The following is a 27,554-nucleotide window of genomic DNA, read 5'->3' as shown; positions in this document are numbered from 1 at the left end:
GGCGCCCTGTGCTCTTCACAGATGAAAGCAGGTTCACACTGAGCAAATGTGACAGACGTGACAGTCTGGAGACGCCGTGGAGAGCGATCTGCCTGCAACATCCTTCAGCATGACTGGTTCGGCAGTGGGTCATTAATGGTGTGGGGTGGCATTTCTTTGGAGGGCCGCACAGCCCTCCATGTGCTCGCCAGAGGTAGCCTGACTGCCATTAGGTACCAAGATGAGATCCTCAGACCCCTTGTGAGGCCATATGCTTGTGCAGTTGGCCCTGGGTTCCTCCTAATGCAGGACAATGCCAAACCCTCATGTGGCTGGAGTGTCAGCAGTTCCTGCAAGATGAAGGCATTGAAGCTATGGACTGGCCCGCCCGTTCTCCAGACCTGAATCCGATTGAGCACATCTGGGACATCATGTCTCGCTCCATCCACCAACGTCACGTTGCACCACAGACTGTCCAGGAGTTGGCGGATGCCTTAGTCCAGGTCTGGGAAGAGATCCCTCAGGAGACCATCCGCTGCCTCTTCAGGACCATGCCCAGGTGTTGTAGGGAGGTCATACAGGCACGTGGAGGCCACACACACTACTGAGCATCTTTTTCTAGTCTTGAGGCATTTCCACTGAAGTGGTTTCAATTTTTTTAATGATTCACGCTTTACTTCCGGACAGTCATGGTGATGCGTCTCCATACATTGGAGAGTAAGCTGTTCCTAGTCTACTTGAGTTCTCCGTGACTCATTGAATGAATGGGCGCAGTGGAGCGTTTGGCGGCATCATTCACGATTTTCAATCCGGCGACTTCTGGGGATGCATCGATGTAACTGGCATTAGTGTGCCACAGACAAGGATCTTGATGAAGAAAATTTTGGTTTATTTCCAGTGCAATGAACAGTTTTTTTTTGTGTTGGTCTACATGAAGTGATGAAGACTCTTGTGTGACCTGCGAGTTGAGCAGACATTCTTGCCTTCCTTCTGCACAGGGAGGGGGCTCCCTGCGTGCTTCCCTGAGACCCTTGGAGCAACGCGATGTGTTCACGTTGCTCTGAGCGTCTCCTCCGTCCTCCTTCCTGCGAGCCCCAGAGCCAAGATGGCCGTGGGGCTCCTTCCGGGGTCCTGCAGGGAGGTGACTTGCAAGTCTGCTCAGAGCAGGCGCCGGCAAGCCTCCTGCAATGCCTGTCAGATCGCTGATCTGACACAGTGCTTTGCAAAGTGTCAGATCAGCTATCTGACACTATAACATGTCCCACACTGGAACAAAGTAAAAAAGTAAAAAAAAAAATATTTACATGTGTAAAAAAAATAAAAAATAAATCCTAAATAAAAGAAAAAAATATATTGTTCCAATAAATACATTTCTTTATGTAAATAATAAAAAAAAGTACACATATTTAGTATCGCTGTGTCCCTAACGACCCGACCTATAAAACTGTCCCACAAGTTAACCCCTTCAGTGAACACCGTAAAAAAAAAAAAAAAAAAAAAACTAGGCAAACAACAATGCTTTATCATCATACCGCCAAAAAAAAAGTGTAATAGCGCAATTAACAAGACGGATATAAATATTGTACCGCCGAAAACGTCGTCTTGTCAGGCAAAAAACGAGACGCCATACAGCGTCATCAGCGAAAAAATAAGTTATAGCCCTCAGAATAAAGCGATGCAAAAATAATTACTACTTATATAAAATAGCTTTTATTGTGTAAAAGAGCCAAAACAAAAAAATGATATAAATGAGGTATCGCTGTAATCATACTGACCCGAAGAATAAAACTGCTTTATCAATTTTACCAAACGCAGAACGGTATAAACGCCCCCCCCCCCAAAAGAAATTCACGAATTGCTGGTTTTTGTTCATTCTGCCTAACAAAAATCGGAATAAAAAGCGATCAAAAAATGACATGTGCCCGAAAATGATGCCAATAAAAACGTCAACTCGTCCCACAAAAAACAAGACCTCACATGACTCTGTGGACCAAAATATGGAAAAATTATAGCTCTCAGAATGTGGTAATGCAAAAAATATTTTTTGCAATAAAGAGTCTTTTAGTGTGGGACAGCTGCCAAACCTAAAAACCTGCTATAAATAGTAAATCAAACCTCCCATTATCACCGCCTTAGTTAAGGAAAAATAATAAAATAAAAAAATGTATTTATTTCCATTTTCCCATTAGGGTTAGGGTTGGGGCTAAAGATAGGGTTGGGGCTAAAGTTAGGGTTGGGGTTAGGGTTTGGATTACGTTTACGGTTGGGTTAGGGGTGTGTCAGGGTTAGGGGTATAGTTAGGGTTGGAATTAGGGTTAGGGGTGTGTTCTGGTTAGGGGTATGGTTAGGGTTGGGATTAGGGTTAGGGGTGTGTTGGGGTTAGGGGTGTGGTTAGGGTTGGGATTAGGGTTAGGGGTGGAGTTAGAATTGGGAGGTTTCCACTGTTTAGGCACACCAGGGGCTCTGCAAACGCAACGACGTCCGATCTCAATCCATACAATTCTGCGTTGAAAAAGTAAAACTGTGCTCCTTCTCTTCCGAGCTCTGCTGTGCGCCCAAACAGTGGTTTACCCCCACATATGGGGTATCAGCGTACTCAGGACAAATTGGACAATAACTTTTGGGGTCCAATTTCTTCTGTTACCTGTGGGAAAATACAAAACTGGGGGCTAAAAAATCATTTTTGTGGAAGAAAAAAAAGATTTTTTTATTTTCACGGCTCTGCGTTATAAACTTTAGTGAAACAGTTGGGGGTTCAAAGTGCTCACCACACATCTAGATAAGTTCCTTGAGTGGTCTAGTTTCCAAAATGGGGTCACTTGTGGGGGTTTCTACTGTTTAGGTGTTGGGGGAGGATCTAAAGTGACCCTTCACGGTTGTCACAGTGATTTTCAAATTGATCCACAGGGCGTTGCCGGCAACTGAGAATAACCAGATGGAGACGTGTGTTTCTGTTTGGGGGGGATCGAGCAGATCTCTGAGCCCCGTTTGTGTCGCACTTTTCGTAATCTTAACAAGTTACACTTCAACCAATCAACATAAGAACACACTCACAGTTCTTAACCTATAAGAATGCAGGAACAGCCTGCACGTCAAGGTCTTCGTAGAACAATACACCCTCAGTGTCATATCTTGTTCAGGTTGAAACAATCAAGGTCTCATAACAGCTATGAACTTTAGCCTAGTAACAAAAATGTATCTCAAAACAGCAAGATGTAGTCGAAAAGCACAAAATGAAGCCTGCTTTAATTTTTCTTAGTTTAACCCCTCACATTCCCCACTAGATAAATTTTGTTAACTAATATGCAGCATCAGAGGTACTATCCCGAGCTATAAGCTCGAGGGGTACGGTCTTCACATGACTGGTTCCATGTTACCAGCCATGGCTGTTGCGGCGCACCCGTCCCCCTTGTATGCTACAATTTACGGATAACTATTTTTGATAACGGTGGAGGAGGTCTTTTGAAGGTAGCCATGCACTTGGCTCCAACATCTTCATCAGGTAACTTTGTGAAATCGGTGTAGAGAAGAGCAGGGGTGGCACGCTTTTGGTATCATCATTAGTTGTCCTAGTGCAGAATTTCTTAATACATACAGAAATAAACCAAAGAACAAGTTTTAGTATTACATACATGACTAGGATAAAGGCAGCGATGTGTAACAAACTTTGCAAGATTCCAGCTATCCAGCCCTCAACTCCCTTAAATCAATTGGCTGGATTAAGAAAGGAGAAGGTGTCTGCCCACCAACTGTCCTTATTACGATCATTGTCTTTATTATATTGATCTGAGTCTTTGAATGTCTTCTTACTTTAACTTCATAGTGCTATTGGGATCTATATAATGACAGCAAGCGGGTCCAATAACCTGACACCTACCACCCTGTGCTGCTGTTAAGTAATCCAGTACTACAGTATGTTAGTGACTATAAGTTGGTTTTGGACAGCAACAGTAGTATTAAGAATATCCAATATATCCCAAATTTGATCATCTAGATAGTCTGTGGCCCTAACCAATTTATCCTATGTTTGTGTAATCATAGGGTAAATGAAAATAGAACTGACAATTTTATTGGCTATACCCATCTGTACTACATGTGGTCTCCCCGAAGGGAAAAACCAAAACATTATGTCCTCTTTATCTGCCACTAGTCTGTTTAACCAGCTTGCAGTGCGATGCGTGGATCCACGTCGGCCTTCCTTCCAGCTTTACTGACATAGGAGTAATGAGGAGAACTTGGTAGGGACCATCATACAAGGGTTCTAGTCCGCTTTTTCTGACATGCTTTTTCACGGCCACAAAATCACCAGGCTTTAAGTTGTGACAAGTGTCGGTTTCTGCTGAATCTGGAAGGGAAGAAGAAACTAGAGCATGGGTGTTGGCAAGATTTTTACTAAGCTGAATAACATATTGAACAGTACGGTCAGTTTCCTCTGACAACTGCTGAGTCTGTAAATTTGCAACTGGAGGCCTAGCACCAAACAATATCTCATGGGGACAGGTCATGTTTTGCAATAGGGGTAGTACGAATGTGGTACAGTACAATGGGTAGGAGCTCTGGCCATGGAGCCATAGTCTCCTGCATCATTTTGGTCAATTGTCCCTTCAGTGTGCCGTTCAGCCTCTCAACTTTCCCACTGGATTGTGGATGGAACGGAGGAGTATAGAGGGCTACAGTGGATCCAAGCATTGCCAGAACCTCCTGATACACATAAGAAGAAAGGCTGGGCCTTCGTCACTTTCAACAACTTCAGGAACACCATATCTGCATATGACTTCCATCACCAGTTTCTTTGCTGTAGTTTTTGCAGTCATGTTGGTAACGGGGAATGCTTCCGGCCAACTGGAGAACATGTCGACAACCACCAGACAATATTCCTACCTTACAGACTTAGGCAACGTGATGTGGTCCACCTGGAGCCTTTGGAAAGGATAGTCGGGCTTAGCAAGGTGCTTCGGGGGTACATGTTGAAGTTGACCGGGATTGCAGGTCTGACAGATGTTACATGCACAGTTGAGTGCTGTCAGGACTGTAGAAATACCTGGAGCCCAGTAGAATTTTTGTGCTAGGGCCTGTTTTTTTTTTCCCCCCCCCGATGTGTGGGCCCATGTGCCCACGTGGCAATAGCAGGGTACATCCGCTTAGGGAGACACACAAGTTGGTCCTTTTTCCAGAGACCATTGTCCATACGTGCTCAATCAGCCTTCCACTGCTTCACTTCTTCCTTTGGGGACATTCTCTGCATCGTCATTGAGCAGTCTTGCGGGGTCTGACAGAAAACCTCAGTCTATCGTAGATCATCAGGTTCCTGTAGAGTCAGTGTTTCTTGTAACTGTTTACGCTGAGAGCGTGTGGTCACCATAGTTGGTAGAGTCAGTTCAACGGGTAGGAGAGCAGCAGCTTTTGCTTGCATATCCGCAAAGGCGTTACCAACAGACTGTGGATTGTTCCTAGGACCGTGCGCCTTGACCTTGATAATGGCCACCTGGGTAGGTAATTTGATTGAGTCCATGAGGGTTTTAACAGCTTCAGCATTCTTCACTGGAGTCCCAGCGGTAGTAATAAACCCTCGATAGGCCCATAGGGCTCCAAAATGATGAGCAATACCAAATGCATACTGTGAGTCCGTGTATATACTGTATTAGCCCTCCTGTCTTTGGCCAGAACACATGCAATAGACAGAGCCTGAAGTTCTGCCTCTTGTGCTGACTGTGAGGGCGGGAGCGCAGCTGCGTGCACTACGGTGTCTTCCGTAGTAACAGCGTATCCGGTGTGGAATCTGCCAAACTCATCAGCATATCTTGAACCATCCGTGTAGAACACCAGATCAGGATTTGGAAGTGGATTTTTGCTGACATTTGATGGAGTAGCTGTCTCTTCAGTCAGGAGTTGGGAACAGTCATGTTGGAGGTAATCCTCATCACTGCCATCCATCTTGGGGACCGGCAGTAAAGTAGCGGGGTTGATTGTAGTACAGCGATGCAACTTGACGTAGTCAGGCAAAAGGAGTGAACACTGCAGCCGCCAGTGTCGCTGTACAGTCAAATGTCTTGGTTGTTGGAGTGTCAGTATTGCCGCAATATGTGGGGCAAAAATGTGCGTCTCATGTCCAAGAATTATGTCTGCAGTCTTGTCAAGCAACGAGTGAGTGGCGTGAACTGCCCTCATGCAATTTGGTGATGCTCGGGCCACGGGGTCGAGGCGGGCCGAATAATAGCCCACTGGTCGTTGCCTATTGCCATGCGACTGTGTGAGTACCCCTGCTGCGTGTCCTTCATTCTCAGACACATACAAATGGAACGGTCGAGTATAGTCCGGGATGCCCGAGGCAGGGCGGAAGCAATAAGCCGCTATAATTCAGAGAAGGCACGATAAAGGCTTTCCGTACAAACCGGTGATCTTTCCTTATAGTTTATTATACCGTCTTTCAGGGCATTGTAGAGAGGTTGCATTATGTGGGATGCGTCCGGTATCCACTGACAAGTACATAGTCCAAGAAAACGCTAGAGTTCAGTTTCATCTTTCAGAAAAGGAAAGGAGCTGACGGCTATTTTTCTTTCTTTTGTGAGGTGTCTGACACCCTGAAGGACACAGTGACCCAAAAATATCACTTGACCAAGGCAGAACTGAAGTTTCGAGGCCAAAACCCGACAGTTCAGATCTGCCAGGTACTTGAGGAGGCGAACAGTGGCAGCAATGGCTTCCTGCTCTGTTCGTGCACATCCACATACTGGAGCAGCCTGACATGAGGGTGGTCCAATTGCCAGGGTAAAAGACACTCGCCCATATTTTTTGCAAACTGATTGGGACTGTTTTGGGCCCCTTGTGGCATAACTGCCCACGTCAATTGTCATCCCTGATAAGTGAATGCAAACAGAAACTGGCAATCTGGGTGTAATGGAATGCTGAAGAAGGCATAAGCAAGGTCGATGACTGTGAACCAAGCAGCATCTTGAGGTATCTGGGACAAAAGAGTATGTGGATTAGGCACCACCGGAGTTTCCAGAACAGTAGCTGCATTAACTGCCCGTAGATCTTGTACCAGCCGGTACACAGGAGGTTGGCCGGGTGGGGTCTTTTTTTTTTTAATGGTTAACAAGGGCTTGTTACATGGGGAAACACAGGGTACCAGGTTTGAGAAACACTTTTACTGGTTCTACAGGCATTTTCCCTATATCATCTGGCCCTTTTTACCAGAGTTTGGGTGGTATCTCTGAGAGATATGGGGTGAGTCGCTGGTCCTCAAGCATTATGGGGGTGGATCTGGGCCTATCAGGGCCATCATAACTGTGGGAAGGGCGTGTAGGATACAGATCTCCTCATTGTGTTCATCTGCATAAGGGTTATGTAACGTAAGAACCATCTGACCATCATCTTGGAATTGTATTCTGGAGCGGAACTGTGATAATAAATCTGCCCCCAGTAAATCTACCGGACATGTGGGAGAGATTACGAACTGAGCAGTAACCTCGGGGAAGGGTCCCACAGGGATGGGTTTTTTAAGTATGTTTATTGGGTCTGCCATCTACTCCAATTAAAACAAGCTCTTGGTCTGAGAATTGACATGGCGGGGCTGGGGAGTGAGATTCCCAGATCTTTAAATACTACCATAAGATGACCATAGAACTTCTCGGCAGTCCAGGATATATTTGTGCCTTTGGGGTTAAGGGGCATAGGACTTACAGTCGGGAGAAGAGGCTTAATTTCCTGGGGAGGGACCATATTATCTAGCAGGGAGCCCCCCTGTCCCAAATCATCATTTTTAACTGTTTGTCTCTCTGGCACATTACCTTCAAGCACTTTCTCAATTCCTTCTTGCACCACAAAACATCCAGTCTTTGTCATAGTAGTAGACTGCTTGCCTTTTTCAACATAACAATAACAAAAACAATCAACTCACTTCCTTTGTTGATCCTCAATTTGCTATATATCAATCACTCAACTTGAAGCAGGTGAATCTTTTACCAAAACTTCAATCACACTGATAACCAACCAATCACTTACAAGTTTCCTTCTAAAACTAGGCACCATATTTTACTTTCAACTTCAACTTACAATATTTCTTTCTACTTGAATACAGTACTGTTGCTTTAAACAAAACACAGATCTCCCAGCGCGTACTACACCAAGGACAGAATATACAGAGAATCTTGAGCACAGCTACATGCCCCCTCCCACCCAAGACTTCAGCGGAGATAAGAACTCACAGCATCTCTCCACACAGAAAGGAGAAAGCAATCGCGCAGCTGTTTAGACTGCCCCTCCCATCGGATATTTTTTTTAGAAATGTTGTGTCTTTCACACAGAAACAGAATGCAGCAGTTCTCAGACTTAATTAATTTCTACAAAACCTTCATCACACAAATCCAAACTGTTCTTTTTAAACATGATTCTCCTTTAGAGCTAAATATCCTTACTTCAGTTGTGTACAGTACTAGAGCGGCCGTATAGTCTGCTCCACCGGGTCTACCTGTCCCCCACTGGGACAACCCAAAAAATGCGGTACTCAGTGAAAGGAGGAGGGCGTCTCAGACTATTCCCTAGGATACCCCTGGATATATATATATATATATATATATATATATATATATATATATATATATATATATACATACATACATACATACATACATACATACATACATACATACATACATACATACATACATACATACATACATACTAGACTGTGGCCCGATTCTAATGCATCGGGTATTCTAGAATATGCATGTCCCCGTAATATATTTACAATGATGATTCCAAAATTCGCGGCAGACTGTGCCCGTCGCTGATTGGTCGAGGCAACCTTTATGACATCATCGTCGCCATGGCAACCATTATGACATCTACGTCGATACTGTGCCCGTCGCTGATTGGTCGAGGCGAATTCGCAGCAACTGTGCCCGTCGCTGATTGGTTGAGGCAACCTTTATGACCTCATCGTCGCTATGCTGTGCCCGTCGCTGATTGGTCGCGGCCTCGACCAATCAGAGACGCGGGATTTCCAAGACAGACAGACAGAAAAACTCTTAGACAATTATATATATAGATATTTCCTGAGTTATGTATCCTACCCAATCTTCGATCACCTCACCACGCCTGATTCTAACAGTGATCAGGATTTCAGGATATTTTGACTATAAAGAGAATTACAATCACTGGTCAATCCGGGGTGTCCGTCCCTTATGAGGTACGGTTAGAGCACTGGGCCCCCAACAGAACTACACCTCTATATGATTCCACCCGAGAATCACCCCACCCGAGAATCACCCCACCATCGGGGACAAACCTCAGATCCTCTTTGCAGCAACAAACACTGGAAAACCGCAACAAACACTGGAAAACCACACCAAACGGTCAGTCTGAACAGTATAACTGCCAACTTACCATGGTTGTTGTGGGGGATGATCAGTCCCAATTTTCCAGTGCCTGTGTCCGGTCTGAGGATCCTTTGTCTTGTTGTCCCCCGGGGGGCAGGAGCGTTCCTGTTTGGGGCCCCACGTTGGGCGCCAAGCTGTTGGGGGAGGATCTGAAGTGACCCTTCACGGTTGACACAGTGATTTTAAAATTGATCCACAGGGCGTTGCCGGCAACTGAGAATAACCAGACGGAGATGTGTGTCTGTTTGGGGGCATCGAGCAGATCTCTGAGCCCCGTTTATTGTGTAGCACTTTTCATAATCTTAACAAGTTACACTTCAACCAATCAACATAAGAACACGCTCACAGTTCTTAACCTATAATGCAGGAACAGCCTGCTCGTCAAGGTCTTCGTAGAACAATACACCCTCAGTTTCATATCTTGTTCAGGTTGAAACAATCAAGGTCTCATAACAGCTATGAACTTTAGCCTAGTAACAAAAATTTATCTCAAAACAGCAAGATGAAGTCGAAAAACGCAAAATGAAACCTGTTTTAATTTTTCTTAGTTTAACCCTTCACATAGGTACATCAGGGGCTCTGCAAACGCAACGTGATGCTTGCAGACCATTCCATCAAAGTCTGCATTCCAAAACGCCTCTTCTTCCCTTCCGACCTCTGCCACGCGCCCAAACATTAGTTTTCTCCCACATATGAGGTATCAGCGTACTCAGGACAAATTGCACAACAACTTCCAGAGTTATAACCTCATAAAGGGACAGTGGTCAGAATTGTAAAAATTGACCTGGTCATTAACGTGCAAACCACCCTTGGGGGTAAAGGAGTTAACAGATTAAGGACCTGAGCGGGGACCTTTTTTTTGTGGATTGGGTTTAAGCTTTTATTGGGAACATTTTATATAACATTTCTGGATCACATTTATCTGGCACTCTAAGCTGAGCGCTTACTTTGAGGTTTCCATCTAAATTTCTGAGTGACATGACAGATGAAACCCCCGAGGGATCCATTCACTATAATGAGGCAGCAGAGTTACTCTGGACTCCGTCTCGCCTCTGTTCATGTCCTTCTTTTCAGAAGTGCACAAAACTGTGGCCACCGGCACTTTTATGCAATCCTAAAAAGACACCACCTGATCACAGGTCAAACGGCGTCCACAGTACCTCCATCTGCCTCATTATATGGAATCTTCCACCGGGGGTTCTGTCTGAATCACATATTTCATAGATTGGTCCGGGTATCCCGGAGGCTGGACTTTATGCTGGGGCGACCTTCTAACTGTATCAGGGTCGGGGCTAAGTATTGACCATTGCCTTATCTGATCCGGTCTTTAGGGGTCCACAGTCAGGGGATGTTTGGGGACCCCATCGTACTGATTGACAATATACGGTTTCTATTGGGACCATTGGGCAGGATACATTGCCCACTCACACAGATTTAGGAGGGACATTATCTATTATCTGTTCATATACTTCTAGTCCAAACCGCTGAGATTATGCTGGGACTCGGCTTACAGCGAAGTCTCCTGTTTTATATGTGTGCTGTGCTGCTGTGAATTTTTGTACATGTTATCTCCAGCCTAGGGTACCTCCTTTTGGGTATTTTACCCTTCATTTATGGATCTGTATCTACGTGAATTATCCTTTAAGGATTTTTAATTGTTTTTATGTGTTTTCTGGTTCTGTAATAAAGCAAAGCTCTTTGAAATCTTGATTGCTTTGGGTGATCCCTGGTATGTGCATGTATCTTTTTCCTTATATTCCTTAGAACATTCATTCATTCACTATAATGAGGCAGCAGAGTTTCTCTGGACTCCGTCTCGCCTCTGTTCATGTCCTTCTTTTCAGAAGTGCACAAAACTGTGGCCACCGGCACTTTTATGCAATCCTAAAAAGAAACCGCCGGATCATAGGTCAAACGTCGTCCACAGTACCTCCATCTGCCTCATTATATGGAATCTTCCGCCGGGAGTTCTGTCTGAATCACATATTTCATAGATTTACACGGAAACCCCGGTGTAATCGCTCAGCTTTGAGTGCAGGGTAAATGTGCACCGAGCCTTACTGCGAACTTTGGGAGTCAGAATGAAACAGCAGGTGAAGAATTTGGGGGTTTTTTTTACACTGTTCCTCGTGTGTTATAAGTGATTAGGCAACTTTATTCTTCGGGTTGGTGCAATTCGAGCGATACCAGATTTATATAGTTTTTTTTTTATGTTTGGCTCCTCGTGATCTAACTAACTTCCTAGTGCCTGGTAACCCAGATGTTGTCATGACTGCATCGGGACTAAGTGAAGACATTGGTGATGTCTCCGATCCAAGGGCAGAGGGGCTTTCTTCCCTCTGCCTGCTCGCTTAGAGGGTTAAAGTGCTGGGAGCAGTGCGGGCACTACTCCTAGCACTAAGAGCTGGGTGTCGCCTGTCAGAATTGGCTAACACCCGGCGGCTGTGACGCGCACACAGTCTCTGGCTAAAAAAGAGAAAGCACCACTGCAATAAATGCACACCACAAAATTGTATAGAAAATTATTTAACAGTATATTTTATTGGTACGCCACACAAAATATTAAAACATAATTAAAACCAGACAAGAATCAATCCACTCAGAAAAATAAGTACGTTATAGTGCCCAATATACACAGATATGCATATAAACCAATCTCAGACCTACTGGCTCATGGGGCTATGTGGTGCAAACCTAACATGGACAATAAGATGCCCATCAAAGAAAAGGGGCCCCCCGTCTTCATTCAACTCTTGCCCTCTTTCATGTGGAGCATTTGGTAATTTAACCCTTTACCTTTCAGTCTTTTACTGAGTTCTCTTGGTTGTATTATGCAGATGACCCTTTTTATATATATATATATATATATATATATATATATATATATATATATATATATATACTAGATGGTGGCCCAATTCTAACGCATCGGGTATTCTAGAATATGTATGCGTAGTGTATAGCACAGCTCACGTAGTACATTGCGCAGCCCACGCAGGACATTGCGCAGCCCACGCAGTACATTGCGCAGCCCACGTAGTATATTGCGCAGCCCACGTTGTATAGTCACATAGTATATTGCCTAGCCACGTAGTATATAGCACAGCCCATGTAGTATATTGCCCAGTCACGTAGTATATAGCACAGCCCATGTAGTATATTGCCCAGCCACGTAGTATATAGCACAGCCCATGTAGTATATTGCCCAGCCACGTAGTATATAGCACAGCCCATGTAGTATATTGCCCAGCCACGTAGTATATAGCACAGCCCATGTAGTATATTGCCCAGCCACGTAGTATATAGCAATGTGGGCATCATATCCCTGTTTAAAAAAAGAACTAAAATAAAAAATAGTGTTATACTCACCTTCCGGAGCCCCCGGATCCAAGCGAAGCGGTTACCGACGCTGCTCGTGCGTTCCGGTCTCCAGAGTGCATTGCGGTGTCGCGAGATGATGACGTAGCAGTCTCGCGAAATCGCTACGTCATCATCTCGCGAGATCGCAGCATGGACCGGTTACCGGAGCGTCGCGAGCGGGAAAGGCCTGTTGTCGATCCGGGGGCCGACGGACGGTGAGTATATAACGATTTTTTTTTTAATTTATTATTTTTAACATTAGATCGTTTTACTATTCATGCTGCATAGGCAGCATGATTAGTAAAAAGTACGTCACACAGGGTTAATAGCAGCGGTAACGGAGTGCATTACACCGCGGCATAACGCGGTCCGTTACTGCTGCCATTAACCCTGTGTGAGGGCAGACTGGAGGGGAGTACGGAGCGGGCACTGACTGCGGGGAGGAAGGAGCAGCCATTTTTCCGCCGGACTGCCTGTCGCTGATTGGTCGCGGCTGTTTTGCCACAACCAAGCAGCGACTTGGATTCCATGACAGACAGAGGCTGCGACCAATGAATATCCGTGACAGAAAGAAAGACAGAAAGAAGGACAGACAGACGGACGGAAGTGACCCTTAGACAATTATATAGTAGATATTGTCTTTGGTCATCTTCTGTGGTCTTACCCATAGGGTCCTTCCTTACCTTGGGGGGCCCTTTTCCGTGATGGGCATGTTATTGTCTACGTTAGGTTTGCAGAGTTGCACCACATAGCCCCATGAGCCAGTAGGTCTGAGATTGGTTTATATGCATATGTGTATATTGGGCACTATAACATGTACTTATTTTTCTGAGTAGATTGATTCTTGTCTGGTTTTAATTATGTTTTAATATTTTGTGTGGCGTACCAATAAAATATACTGTTAAATAATTTTTTATACAGTTTTATAGTGTGCATTTATTGCAGTGGTGCTTTCTCTTTTTTGGCCATTATTGTCTACCACTGAGCTTGCACCCCCAGTTTTCCTTTGGTATCTTTGTAGAGTATATAGTGGTGTGCTTGGTTTCTCTATAATCATAGCGCACACACTCTCTGCTTGCAGAATTGCCTAGACGTATCCATACATCCAAGGTCGGTAAGTACCAGGCCACAGGAACGTATGGATGTGTCTAAGGGTGTAAAATGGTTAAAGAATATTACTATGTGTAACAATTATGGGGGGTGACCCTGACAGTTACAGCTAAATGGGAGGCGGATGTTGGCCCTATATCAGTGGAGCAATGGAGAAAGATTCTAGAAACTTCCCAAATTATCTCCCTGTGAGGCACAAAGACTCTCCACTATATGTAATTCAGAGTGTACAGAACTCCAAACTTTCTACACAAGATGGGATATCGCCATCATTCAGCCCTAGGTGCGGGATGGGTGATGCCCATCTGATGCATGTGATGTGGGAATGTAGACAGATAGGACCACTTTTGATAGAAAGGATGTACGGATTAACAGATCCCCGTATATGTATATTGGGATTATTTGAAGATGGATCCCGACTTTCCCCTATTCATAGGTATGTCTCGTATCTTATTTCCAGCACGTAAACTTCTTTCATTTCATTGGTTATACACAGAACCTCCATCTATGGGAAAAACTACAACGAAGAGTAAATAATATAATCTGGTTGGAAAGAGGAATCTATCATGAATGTAACTTGATTCACAAATTTGGAAAGATATTGAGTCCTTGGTCGGATCTTCCAGGGCTGCCCACAAATCTTCTAATAGAATATTTACCATGCTATCCCTTAATTGTTAGTCCCCTTTTTTCCTCCTTCTATAAATTTTATACTCCGTTATTCTAGAACTGCTCTGAACATGAGAATGGTCCTCTCTGGAATGGTGGGATTTGGGTTTAGGGTGGGTTAGGGAATGGAAGTTTAGATACTTTGCCTATGTTTTATACTATGGAATTATGTCATTTATTTATTATTATTTATTGAAAGATGGAAAATTTGTATTTGAAGTTTTTCAATAAAAATTATTCAATTAAAAAAAAGATAGGGGGTGAGACTTTACATAAAACTATTTTTTTTACTGTAGAATGCATTGTCACACTAAAAATATAATTTTTTTTTTATTTTGTTTTATTTTATTTTTTATGTTTCAGATACATCATGCAGATATCGGCTGCCTAAAAACCACAGTACTGGAAGGTCTGTCTAATTCTCAGAATGCAAGAAAACAAGAGGTGCGAATAAGTAACCCCGTATACCGTCTCCTCTTGTACAAGAAGGCGCTGGACCCCATGAGTGAGGCACAGATACAGGTCGGACCAGAGAGGTGATGCGGGTGAGATGCTGTCACCATGTGGAATTTCTAAACAAAGCTCTCATCCTTCCGTAGGAGATTCGCCGACTCCATCAGTACGTCAGGTCTGAAGTCCAAGGTGTGAGCGACGTCCTGGATCTGGAATGGGACCGCTTTGTGGAATCGAATAAGAAGCAAAAGTGTGTAGTCTCTGGAAGATGGCCAATATGTCTGCTGTGATGAGAGCAGGATGGGGATGGGATTAATAAATTGCTGTTCACAGATTATGGTCTTGGTGAGCAAGTTCTGTGATGCTCTCTTTCCAGGGGTTATCCTGTATCGGACCGTGAGACGCTGTTTAATACCTTGGCCAATAACCAAGAGATCATCAAACAGCAGAAGACACGTCTCAATCAATTGGTGGAAACGCTGACCAAACTGAGGCTTTACAACTGCACCTCTCAGTGGACCAACGAGGAGTTCAGCAGCCCCAGGTGAGGGGAGCCGAGGTCTGCGGGAAACCTCTGGGGGTAACACCTTCAGTGTCTGCCAGCCGCAAACTCAGAAAAGTTCTCATGCTGCTTTTTGTTCCAGCAATGATGTGGAGGTAGAAAGTCTCCGGGATAGACTGTCAAAGACTACTATAGATGCCACCATTAAACAGGCCCCAAAGCTGCCACGTAAGTGCCAAATGGCCCCGAAGCTGCTCCCCGTCAGTGCTATAATGATTCCTTGAGGACAGAGCACCAGGGAGAGACCGCAGTCTCATCGGTCAGAGCCATGTACATGTAGAAATGTCTGCCAGTGATGGTGGCGGCTCCCACATGAGAGGAGCTGATGGGGCAAGTTGCCCAAGTGGAGAGCTGGAGGAGGCGTCTGTGTCCTACAGTTTTTAAAGTAATCGCACCAACCGCTCTCCAGTCGTCACTTTTGGTGGGAGTCGTGGCTACCATTATTTTTGTGGGAGTTCTACATTTATTTAGATTGGGGCTTTTCTGTTTTGTGTTGTTTTTTTTTTAAATATTTTTCCTATTTTGCTGATTTGCAGCCAAGCTGTCACCGGTGAAGCAGAATCAGCTGAGAAACTTCCTCACCAAGCGGAAGACCCCTCCTGTTAGATCTCTTGCCCCAGGTACAGATAGACCCTTCCATGGGGTTATTTAAAAAAAAAAAAAAAAAAAAGAGATGTCCTCACTCCATCCCTGCGCCACCCCCTCTGGTGATCTCCAGCAGGACCAGAAGTGATGGTGTCTCGTCCTATCAGTCATGAGACCACTTATGGAGGATTGTCACCCCTGTCATTGTGGGCACTGGAGTGTAAATACTTCTTTCTGCACTTTGTTGCACTCCCTCCCCCCTTCATGTTGCTCCCATTAAATGATGTGGCTGGTCTGTATTTTAGTTGGCCTCTCCCGGTCGTCGTTCCTGATTCCGAATTACATAGAAGACCTGGACGACGTCAGCTCTTCGTCTTCCCTGTCAGAGGCGGCAGAATGTCAGGGACGACTGTCTGAAGTTCCCATTAGACAGGAGACTCCACCACCGGAGCCGTCCCCAGTCCGATCCGTGCGCCATGCGCCGGTGACCCGCACCATGTCCATGCAGCCAAGTTTCGGGACACCAGCTGCTCCATTTGGGAAGGTTCAGCCAGGCCATGGACCCATTACCAGCACTCGTGAGTCTTGGCTGAGTTCTGGTCTGTGAAGGATGCAGTCTGGATATTAATGCAACCTCTCAATCCTTTCTCCAGCGGCAGTGTCCATGCCGGCAATGAGGGTAATCCCTCCAGGGGCAGACAGCACCATGTTGGCCACCAAAACCGTCAAACATGGAGCTCCAACCGTATCTGCATCCCAAGCTGCAGCTGCCGCGGCGCTGAGGAGGCAGCAGATAACCAACCTGCCGCCAGGTAACCTGAGCTCTCTGCGTGAGTGTTTGCTTGCAGCCTGATCCCACCGCTGACCGCTGCGTATATCGCTTTGCCTCCCCGCAGCCGCACTCACTGAATCCACCTTACAAACTGTACCCAAGGTTGTGAACGTGAAAGAGCTGAAAGGGAGCGGACCCGGACCGAACATTCAGTTAGTGATGATGTGAGTAACCTGCTATTATGGCCTCCCGATATTACCCGCCACCACTGAAATTACTCCTCACATCTCTTGCTTCCTTATCTCTTGTTTAACCCTTTTAGGGCCACTACGCTGCAGACAGCTGGCCAGTCGAACAACCAAGCAATGAACAAAGTGGCCGCAGCTCAGGCTAAACAGGTACTGAACCGCCTACGTCTCTGCAAATCTCGTCTCTTTGCTGCCACCACTCGGGGTGGGGGGGAGCGGGGTTGTTTGTATGGCATTCACTGCCCAATAAAAAGACCCAGGAACAGGATTCTCCTGGTCAGTACTTAGATTTATTTTTTTTTTTGCTTCACATTACTTAACTTATGATTTGCTAATTTTATATTGTAATAAATCAGGACTACGATATGCTGAACATATGCTTTTATTATTTTTAAATATCTAATGGGAAAAGGGATTGTTCAATTTAATTTAAAAAAAAAAAGTGTGTATGTACAGTACAGAGCAAAAGTTTGGACACCTTCTCATTTAAAGATTTTTCTTGACTATGAAAATTGTACATTCACACTAAAGGCATCAAAACTATGACTTAACATGTGGAATTATATACTTAACAAAAAGTGTGAAACAACTGAAAATATGTCTTCTATTCTAGGTTCTTCAAAGTAGCCACCTTTTGCTTTAATGACTGCTTTGCACACTCTTGGCATTCTCTTGATGAGTTTAAGAGGTAGTCATGGGAATGGTTTTCACTTCACAGATGTGCCCTGTCAGTTTTAATAAGTGGGATTTCTTGCCTTATAAATGGGGTTGGAACCATCAGTTGTGTTGTGCAGAAGTCTGGTGGATACACAGCTGATAGTCCTACTGAATAGACTGTTAGAATTTGTATTATGGCAAGAAAAAAGCAGCTAAGTAAAGAAAAACGAGTGGCCATCATTACTTTAAGAAATGAAGGTCAGTCAGTCCGGAAAATTGGGAAAACTTTGAAAGTGTCCCCAAGTGCAGTGGCAAAAACCATCAAGCGCTATAAAGAAACTGGCTCACATGAGGACAGGAAAGGAAGACCAAGAGTCACCTCTGCTTCTGAGGATAAGTTTATCCGAGTCACCAGCCTCAGAAATCGCAGGTTAACAGCAGCTCAGATTAGAGACCAGGTCAATGCCACACAGAGTTCTAGCAGCATCTCTACAACAACTGTCAAGAGGAGACTTTGTGCAGCAGGCCTTCATGGTAAAATAGCTGCTAGGAAACCACTGCTAAGGACAGGCGACAAGCAGAAGAGACTTGTTTGGGCTAAAGAACACAAGATTGGACATTAGACCAGTGGAAATCTGTGCTTTGGTCTGATGAGTCCAAATTTGAGATCTTTGGTTCCAACCACTGTGTCTTTGTGCGACGCAGAAAAGGTGAACGGATGGACTCTACATGCCTGGTTCCCACCGTGAAGCATGGAGGAGGAGGTGTGATGGTGTGGGGGTGCTTTGCTGGTGACACTGTTGGGGATTTATTCAAAATTGAAGGCATACTGAACCAGCATGGCTACCACAGCATCTTGCAGCGGCATGCTATTCCATCCGGTTTGCGTTTAGTTGGACCATCATTTAATTTTGCAACAGGACAATGACCCCAAACACATCTCCAAGCTGTGTAAGGGCTATTTGACCAAGGAGGAGAGTGATGGGGTACTACGCCAGATGACCTGGCCTCCACAGTCACCAGACCTGAACCCAATCAAGATGGTTTGGGGTGAGCAGGACCGCAGAGTGAAGGCAAATGGGCCAACAAGTGCTAAGCATCTCGGAACTCCTTCAAGATTGTTGGAAGACCATTCCCGGTGACTACCTCTTGAAGCTCATCAAGAGAATGCCAAGAGTGTGCAAAGCAGTCATCAAAGCAAAAGGTGGCTACTTTGAAGATTCTAGAATATAAGACATATTTTCAGTTGTTTCACACTTTTTTGTTAAGTATATAATTCCACATGTGTTAATTCATAGTTTTAATGCCTTCAGTATGAATGTACAATTTTCATAGTCACGAAAATACAAAAAAATCTTTATAATGAGGTGTGTCCAAACTTTTGGTCTGTACTGTATGTGTGTAAGTGTAATTAATATATATTTTACATATTGCATAATTATATATGTATATATAGTGTTGCTTTAGAATTATGCCCATATACACGTACGTATGTGTATATATAGTGTAGCTTTATAATTATGCTCATATACATACACACACACCTTTTAATGGGTAAAGGGGTTGTTCAATTTAAAACAAAGAGAAAATTATATATATTTTTTAATTGAACAACCTTTCTCCCATTAAAGGTGTATGTGTGTAAAATATTTTTTTTTTATCGTATTATAGCCTAAATGTTTTATTTATTGTTTTTAACCCCTTCCTGTCTTCCTCCCAGGTTCCTCCTGCCGGAGGGTTGAAACCTACTTCAATCTCTGCCCCGTCTGGCACTCCTCAACCCGCGCCAGTGTTGGTGCCCAGCAAGGGGACAGGTAGGGTCATTATACTTTGATGCTTTGTTACTTGTTTCCACAGTGTACGCCTCCCAAGCACAGCACTGTGTCGCCATGGATACAGACTACATACAAACCGTATGTAGTCTGATTCTGTTGCCACGTGTGTCTCTCTTCTCCACTCTTTTCTTAATTCAAGCGGTTTTCCTTTTTCATACGTTGTGAAGCAATTTTGGGGTGGTTACAATAGTGTACACACTCCTTTTATAGTAATGTTAGCGCGATGTGATGCTCTGCAGAATGTCCACCACATGCAGTGATCTAAATCGGACTGTTTATTGCAGGGCCCGCCGTCTCTTCACCTTCCGGTCCGGCAGTCGGTGCCTCTGCCAGCAAAGCTTTCCCGTTTTCTACTGTCGGGTATGTGTATTTGAGCCCCCTCATCAGTAAACATTGGAGAAAATGGCACCGGTCTCTGCTAATTGTCTGTGGCTGTCGCTCAGGGACGATGTGCTCTGCGGCAGCTCTGCTCTTTCTATCGGGGAGCTCCGCTTTGTGCGATACTGCTCTTGTGTTGCCCATGAGTTCTATGTATCTTGTGCTTTGTTTGCTTGTAGAGTCTTCACGCCAGGTCCTTCTCCAGCTTCGGCTGCCTCGTCATCTTTTGGAAGCCTCGGCCCAGGTAAAGTCCTGGACATTAGTGTGACGTCTCTTGTAGACACTTATACAGCGTAACAAGGTTTTATTTTCAAATGTTCCGGAAATGATTTGTGGCTGCTTCTACTAATGCCCTTGGTTAGCACCTGAAGGGCCGGCTGCTGGCCACCTGAATCTGCGGGCCATATGGCTATCCAGAGAAAGCCATAGATGTCGGGGGGTTACAGCCATCGGACACTGGTCATCTGTCTGTATCTAGCTGCATTCCCCTCCCAGGTTGCTAATAGATACTGCTTAGACATTTTTCTTTCTTTGATTTCAGGGAAGGATTCTCAGCAGCCCGCGAGTTTTATGTCCGGCCCCGTGAACAAGGTCCCATTTGCCTCTGGATCTGAAACTTCTTCTCCGTTTGTCTCTTTCTTGCCGCCGCCATCTTCATCATCCTCTGCTGACCCCGGCGGTACTGGTAAACCAACTGCAGCTCAGACACACGCTGCCGCACCAGCAGCGCCTCTCCTTAGTAAGTCTGTGTCCGGGGAATTACACGGTCCTGTATGTTATCCCTGGGATAGTCATTGCTTTTCATTATTATTTCAGCTAAGGATCCCGCCCAGCCTGCAAACTTCATGAGTGGGGGAGGAATGAAGCCGCAGTTTAGCTCTCCACCTGACACTTTGGTTTCCTTTGTGTCTGTCATGCAGCCAGCTTCTGAACCTGCTGATTCCTCCACTAATGCTAAGACAGCTGCACCCCAAGTACTGGGCAGCATGTCAGCCCCCTTAGTCATGGCTCCTGTGGTATTTTCAGGTGGGGAGACTCTAGGAAGCTTCTCTGGACTGAGAGTTGGCCAAGCCGAGGAGGCATCCAAGGCTGCCCCTTCAGTAGCACAAACTAAAGCACAAAGTGTTGGCTCCTTGCTCAGTTCTTCAAAACCTGAGGATCCAGCCTCAGTCCCCTCCACGTCTTTGCCTTTAGTGTTTAATCCATCAGCAGTAGCTGGGATATTTATGCCAGCTGCCAAGTCGGGCTTCTCTTTCACGCCAGCAGCAGCTCCTCCAGCCGGAGGGGTATCTTCAGTTGTTCAAGCTTCTGCAGGGTTTGGTTTCTTGCCTCCTGTAACTTCAGCTGCCTCGATCCCGGTGACCACCGCCACCGTAACTCCTGGCTTATTTGGATCGGATGATAAACAGCAAATGGTGTCAGAAAAATCCGTTCCCGACTCTGCCGCGTCTACACAGCTACAAGCACTTTTGGCTCAGCCAAGTGAAGGGAGAAGACAGCCGGCAGCTGGCCCAGTAGTAGGCAGCACAGTGTCCGTACCCACGGCTGCCATCTCTACAGACGCTTCAACTGGTGCAGAATCCAAGACATTGACTGCTCCAATATCCACATTTACAGCCAACATAAACCTGGGGCAAAATGCCACCACGACGTCTGCGCCAGCATTGGTCAGCCCTGTAGCACCTCCTGCAATCACAATTTTATCCTCTCAGACTCCAGATTTGGTTGCGGCAGCTACTTCCGGACCCCACGGCTCACAAGTCACCACTAGTGGAGGTTCCACCACTCCAGGATCTGCTTTTGTCCAGCCGCCAGCAGCGTTGTCTTCAGCAGCATTGTCTTCAGCAGCATCTGCATCGTTGTTTGGTCAGACCCAGGCAGCGAGTTCAGGTTCAGTTCTCTTTGGACAGCAGAGTAGCGGCTCCACAAGTACATCCGGATCTGCTGACACAACTTTTGGCTCCTCAGTTTTTCGGGCTACAGAAGGATCAGGGGGCTTTGGACAGGCCACGTTTGGTCAGACTGGGTCCTTCTGGAAAGCGTCTCCTGGCTCCGCTGACAACTTTTCCTTCAAACCACAGAGCTTTGCGTCACAGCCGATCTTTGGCCAGCCTCCTGCCTCCACTGCTGCGGCTAGTAACAGCGGCGGTGGGCTATTTGGGAACACAACAAACACTAGCAACGCAAGTACATTTTCCTTTGGACCACCATCCAGCAGCAGCAGTGGTGCCCCAACCACTGTAGGAGGCCTCTTTGTACAGAGTGCCACTCAGGCATTTGGACAGAATGCCTCAACTTTCGGTCAGGGTACACCAGCCTTCGGCAGTGCAAGCTCCTCGACTACAACCACCACATCGTCTTCCGTGTTCGGCTTTGGCGCAGGTTTGCATTTATTACAATTGTCCTTCTCTCACTGCATGTCTGGTAACGCTAATTTGTGGATTTTTTTTTTCGACCAGGATTTCCGCCAAGCTCTTCTGGATCTGTATTTGGCCAGTCCCAGAACACCGGCTCAAGTGTCTTCGGGCAGGTACAAATATTTCTTGTTGAAACCAGTGCAGCCAAATCCTAAATTCTCAGAGCCTGTCCTCAATCACTGGGGGCCGCAGGATTGTACAGTATCATGGCAGCCAGTCAGATGTAAATCTCAAATGCCCTAGTTCAAGAGTGCCATCTCTCACTAAATGACGTTTAAGTGCCATGGGACCAGCGCACTCCCAACGTGACACAAAGCTCCTACTACGTTAACATTTCCATAGCACCCAATTTACCAGATGGAAACTAAAAGAATGGCTAGTTTGTGCTGTCTATGGCATGTGCCGCTATCTCCTGTGCAGACTGTCTGCCATGCTCTAGACCTGTTCCACTGCATTCATCTAGACTGGGAGGAATACTGCATGAACATATAGGCCTGACAGTAGCCACGAAAGCCTTATGCCACTATTTGCATAACAAGGGGCTGAGAATCTGGAAGGGTTTCATGTCTTTTCTGTTTTCTAGCAGTCTGCGACCTCCTCTGGAGGTCTGTTTGGTGCAAGCAGTGGTGGTAGTGGCAGCGGAGGCTTCTTCAGTGGTCTTGGAGGCAAACCGAGCCAAGAAGCAGCGAACAAGAATCCCTTTGGTTCCTCGACTGCAGCATTCGGCTCCTCTGGCTCCTCCAGTGAGTATCGGCCATAATATCCCACCTTTCATAAGTGTAATTGTGAGAACCCCTGCTCTGATCTCTTCCTATGTGTGGTTCCCTCCATCTCGCAGACACCAGCAGCCTGTTTGGTAACAGCGGGGCCAAGGCGTTTGGCTTTGGAGGCACACCGACCTTCGGAGATCAGAAGTCTTCAGGAACGTTCAGCGGTGGAGGAAGCGTGGCCAGCCAGGGATTCGGATTTACTAGTCCTAGCAAAACGGGTAATGGCAGCTTCATGGTTGTTATATAGCGTACTAACAGTACACGTGACTCACACAAGCCCTTCACCCGGGGCGAAAATCTGCACCACTGCCAAACCTCACAGGCACTTATCATCCACTCCCCTTCTGCTCTATGCGCTTGGAGCCTCCTGCCGCCCCCTTTCACACCATGCTGTGCAATGCACATAGGGATAGGTACTGCAGCTGCATCCCCCTCCTTGTGCACAGCCTTAGGCTGGAGAGCCTGTAGATGAGGTCTCTGGAGGTGCTGCACTATGGGGAATACTCCAGTCCTTGCTGATGGCTAAAGCACTGCGGATTTGTGGGGCAGGTCCGTGCCTTGAATGACGTATTGTTACGCTCTGCCTCTGATTATTGGCAGTGGGTGGGTAATCTGGTGAACGTCTCGGCAACTGTGAAATTGTGCGGTGCCACAGATCATGGACGTTGCCTTAAATCTCCATGGTGAGGATCTGCTGGGAGAAGGACCATGTCAGCCCTGCCCATTGCCCATAACATTGCATCAATGATAATCTCTCTATGGGGGGGGGGGGGGTCTTCTCTTTTGTGAGCAGCTGGGGTCTCGCCTGTCATGTGACTGTTGCATTCTGTACATTGCTTCCTCAGTCATCTGCTCCTTTCACCTTTGCTGGGATTCCTTTGAATTTCTAAAAGCCATGCAGTGTGTGTAATATGGCGGCCTCTGTCCTTTATTGTGGGGGGTGGGGTGTTCATATTTCCTATGGACTGGACGTTTTGAAGATATTTCCCTGACCCCACCAATGGCTATGATAACTGTTGGAGCTGATGTAAAGTTCTGGTGGTCCTGAGCAGTATGGTGTGCCCTCCCCCACAATAAGACAACAGAAGCTGCCATCCATTCCTCGTATATGGGGGCTGCTTTGTGGCCACCACCCCATACATAAGGCTGCCTATTCCCTGTGGTGTATTGGCCTCATTTGTGATATTCGGAGTCTGCTTGTGTCACCATTCGCTGTGGTCATGTATGATGTGTGTGTTCCGCGCCCTGTGCTCGTGTACCTGCCGCCCGCGCTGTTCTGCTGATGGTCTTTGCCTGCCATTACCTTGCATGTGATGTTATTCCCTTGTCTCTCCCTTCTTTTTTTTTTTTTCTTTCTTTCTTGCCCCTGTTTTGCTCAGGTGGGTTCGGCGCTGCACCGGTGTTCGGCAGCCCTCCAACCTTTGGGGGATCCCCTGGTTTTGGAGGGGCGCCAACATTCGGCACAGCCCCAGGCTTTACTAGCCCTCTGGGCTCGACTAGTGGCAAAGTGTTCGGGGAAGGTACAGCGGCCGCCAGCACCGGAGGATTCGGGTAAGAGAGGATTTTCTTTGTTTCTCCATTCATTAATGCTGTAAATGTGAAATGTCTGCCCCAAGCTGTAGTCCTGTGCAAATGTGCATTCCCTCCTAGAAGAGCCTCAGCAGTCCAATGTAACACTGTATTATGGGGATGTAGTTGTACCCGCAGTCCTATGTAACACGACATGTAAGGACTAGCTGACACGAACGTATAAAGCGAACGATTGCATTGTGAGAAAAAAATTGCATGCTGCGATATCACTCCGAAATCTTTAGGATGTGAGAAAAAGCACATGCCAGACGGTCCATCAGAGCGGCACCAGATCTATATGGACACATTGCAATTCCTTAATGTTGGAAACTGAATATGGTGCTGTAAAATGGTAATGCTGCGCTAGTAAAAAAAATGGATTGTATACAGACAGCACACAGATGACAAGCGAGAAAATATCGTCCCACTGTCCTGGATGAGAATGGGACTGATTTTTAATACGTAGGTGTGAGCGAGCCCTTACACTGTATTATGGGGGTGTACCGTCAGTACTACAGGCAGTCCCAAGTAATACTACACAACGCTGTATTATGAGGGTGTAGCTCCAGTTCTACCTGCAGTCTTATGCAGCGCTACATATAATGCTGTATTATAGGGGTGTAGCGCCAGTTCTACCTGCAGTCCTATGTAACATTACACAGTGTATTGAGATAGTGTTGATGTATCTGCAACACTATGTAACATTGCAAGTTGAAACTTAATACTGGAAAAAAATGACTTTTTTTAAAGTCCCAGAGGTTACTTTAATAATCTTATTGTCCTAAATGGCCCTGTCCGGGCTTCTCAGCACCGTACGGTGACGCCTTGGTGACGGCAGATGATTTGTTTCAGCCGCTGTAGTATCCGTTATTCCCATCTGACTTTGTCTCTTCAATACTTACAGTTTTGGTAGCAGCGGTGGTGGCACCACCACATTTGGCAGCTTGGCCAACCAGAGTGCCCCATCCTTTGGCGTGCTGTCCCAGCAGAGCAGTGGGTTTGGCGCACAGGGTAGCGGCTTTGCATTCGGTCCTGGCAACAGTGGAGCTGCTCCCGGAAGTGGCGGAGGTATGTCGCCCATCGCGCTGGCGCAGAAGCCTCTCTCCGTGACATTTCTCATGGGCTGATGATAACCGCTGTCTCTTTGCTTTGCAGGTTTCTCATTTGGTGCCACAAACCAGTAAGTATTCTCAGACGTGTGAAGATGGAGCCCTCTGCCCATACAGTGAGGCGTGCCCCAGCTGTGCCAGGCCCCACCGACTGCAGTGCTGCCTGTGCAGGGCTTTACGCCGGAGCCGTGGATCAGCGTTTATGGCCGGTCGGGTTTGCTCCTCACCTCCATGTTCACTGTCTCGCAGGTCTTCGTCAGCATTCGGGGGAGGCTGGAGGAGCTGAGGGAGGTGGGCGCACAAGACGAGGCGTATCTTACTTTTTGGATTTGCTTCTTGGATCTTCTCCACCCACAGCGAGTGACTGGCACTGTCCTCTAATTTGCCGCAGTCATTTGTTAATGTTTTATGCTTTTCCCCCTCATTTCCCACCCGGTCCTTCAATAAATAGTGATGTTTTTGGAGTTGTCCTGGTTTATTTGGACCAAGGGTTTATGCCCACTCGGAGAGTGATCGGACATGCTGTTGGTGCAGCCTCTCCTCTCACCAGTGTACTCTATATACGGACCCCCGTCCCCTGTGGTGGTCCCGTGATGCTGAGGCATTTTACCACTGGAGCATTACTGATAAATACTGTATGTTAATACTTCATATACTGTTCATATTTTCTCCTTAATCTAACTTACATCCTGTTATTAAAGGGGTCTTCTGAGCCATCTACACTTTCAAATTGGTGTAAGATAATGAAAGAAGACATTCTCTCCTATCCACTGCTTCTGTTCTAATGCGTTGTGGGCCCCCTGCTCTGTGCTTGTAGAGGTGACTGGTCGGATGGAAGCCATGTTGGATGGGTGAGGTAATGCTTATTGTTTTGCCCTATTCTAAGTGGGTTAGGCAAAAAAAAAACGTGTGAGGCTGGACAACCCCTTTAAATTTAAACAGCGTTAATGGTGTAGGATAAAATAGGATTATGGAAATAGTAATCAGAGATCAAAAACATTTGCTGGATCCTGGTCCAGCGGACACATCAGTATTTTCTGGGTGCTGGATGGAGCTTTGCGAACCTTCTGAGAGCGCCAGGGGCAGTTGAAGGCCTGCTGCCACCCCACCTATTGGACCTCGAATAGTAACACTGCCCCCAGTGCAGAATCCTGACAAGACCACAGCTGTTGTGATACAATATTGCCTCCCTCTGGGCAAGTATATAATTACGGTTGTGATACTACCCCCTTGTGGTCAGGAATGTAATTAGTTTCTCCAGCCTCTATGCCGCAGCCTCCTGGTTCCTCTATTCTGCCATATTGGTAATTTCAGACTCCAGAATTCTGCACTTTGTGTCACTGATGAGCCCGAGACCCGGATCATTGCAGCAACCATGCCACCAGAACTGGAGTTGAGCCCTGACCTAATGCTGACCTCTCTAGGATTTACATTTAGGTTGTGTTTTGCACAGGAGTAGGCTATGCTGTGCAGTCTCTTATTCTCTTATCAGCCGTTTCAGACTAGAGTGGGAGTCTGAATATGGAGAGGGTAGGACTGCACTAGCCAACTTTTCATAACCGGTAATGAGGATGGAATGATGGAAATTTGAACGAGGGCGATCCATAAAAAAATCTGACTAATAACACTCGGCTTTTTGTGAAGGGTTCTACGGTAAATCTGAATTTTTATTAATTGACAAGGGCACCTTCCCTGGCCGCA

The 27,554-nt window shown here is 46.1% G+C and overlaps 1 protein-coding gene across 3 annotated transcripts in view; it reads left to right on the top strand.

Moving 5' to 3' along the window:
* The window catches only part of NUP214 (nucleoporin 214), a 52,266-nt gene extending 25,949 nt beyond the window's left edge, over positions 1-26,317 (top strand). For 2 of the 3 annotated variants that reach the window (XM_077284699.1, XM_077284697.1), the window contains exons 17-37: positions 14,862-15,020; positions 15,098-15,201; positions 15,328-15,495; positions 15,596-15,681; positions 16,050-16,133; positions 16,404-16,676; positions 16,752-16,910; positions 16,995-17,094; positions 17,193-17,268; positions 19,496-19,589; positions 19,895-19,970; positions 20,168-20,232; positions 20,530-20,727; positions 20,805-22,370; positions 22,448-22,518; positions 22,989-23,148; positions 23,244-23,393; positions 24,555-24,726; positions 25,649-25,812; positions 25,900-25,924; positions 26,103-26,317. In XM_077284699.1, coding sequence (XP_077140814.1) covers positions 14,862-15,020; positions 15,098-15,201; positions 15,328-15,495; positions 15,596-15,681; positions 16,050-16,133; positions 16,404-16,676; positions 16,752-16,910; positions 16,995-17,094; positions 17,193-17,268; positions 19,496-19,589; positions 19,895-19,970; positions 20,168-20,232; positions 20,530-20,727; positions 20,805-22,370; positions 22,448-22,518; positions 22,989-23,148; positions 23,244-23,393; positions 24,555-24,726; positions 25,649-25,812; positions 25,900-25,924; positions 26,103-26,139 — 3,987 coding nt within the window. In that variant the 3' untranslated portion in view covers positions 26,140-26,317. The remainder of the gene's footprint in view (positions 1-14,861; positions 15,021-15,097; positions 15,202-15,327; positions 15,496-15,595; positions 15,682-16,049; positions 16,134-16,403; positions 16,677-16,751; positions 16,911-16,994; positions 17,095-17,192; positions 17,269-19,495; positions 19,590-19,894; positions 19,971-20,167; positions 20,233-20,529; positions 20,728-20,804; positions 22,371-22,447; positions 22,519-22,988; positions 23,149-23,243; positions 23,394-24,554; positions 24,727-25,648; positions 25,813-25,899; positions 25,925-26,102) is intronic. The other variant, XM_077284698.1, reaches the window with a different exon arrangement.
* Positions 26,318-27,554: the final 1,237 nt, after the last annotated feature.

The sequence above is a fragment of the Ranitomeya variabilis genome, chromosome 2 (assembly GCF_051348905.1).
Source record: "Ranitomeya variabilis isolate aRanVar5 chromosome 2, aRanVar5.hap1, whole genome shotgun sequence".
Lineage (NCBI taxonomy): Eukaryota > Metazoa > Chordata > Amphibia > Anura > Dendrobatidae > Ranitomeya > Ranitomeya variabilis.
Note: the sequence above shows the minus strand (reverse complement) of the source record. Positions and strands in the feature narration are given on the sequence as shown.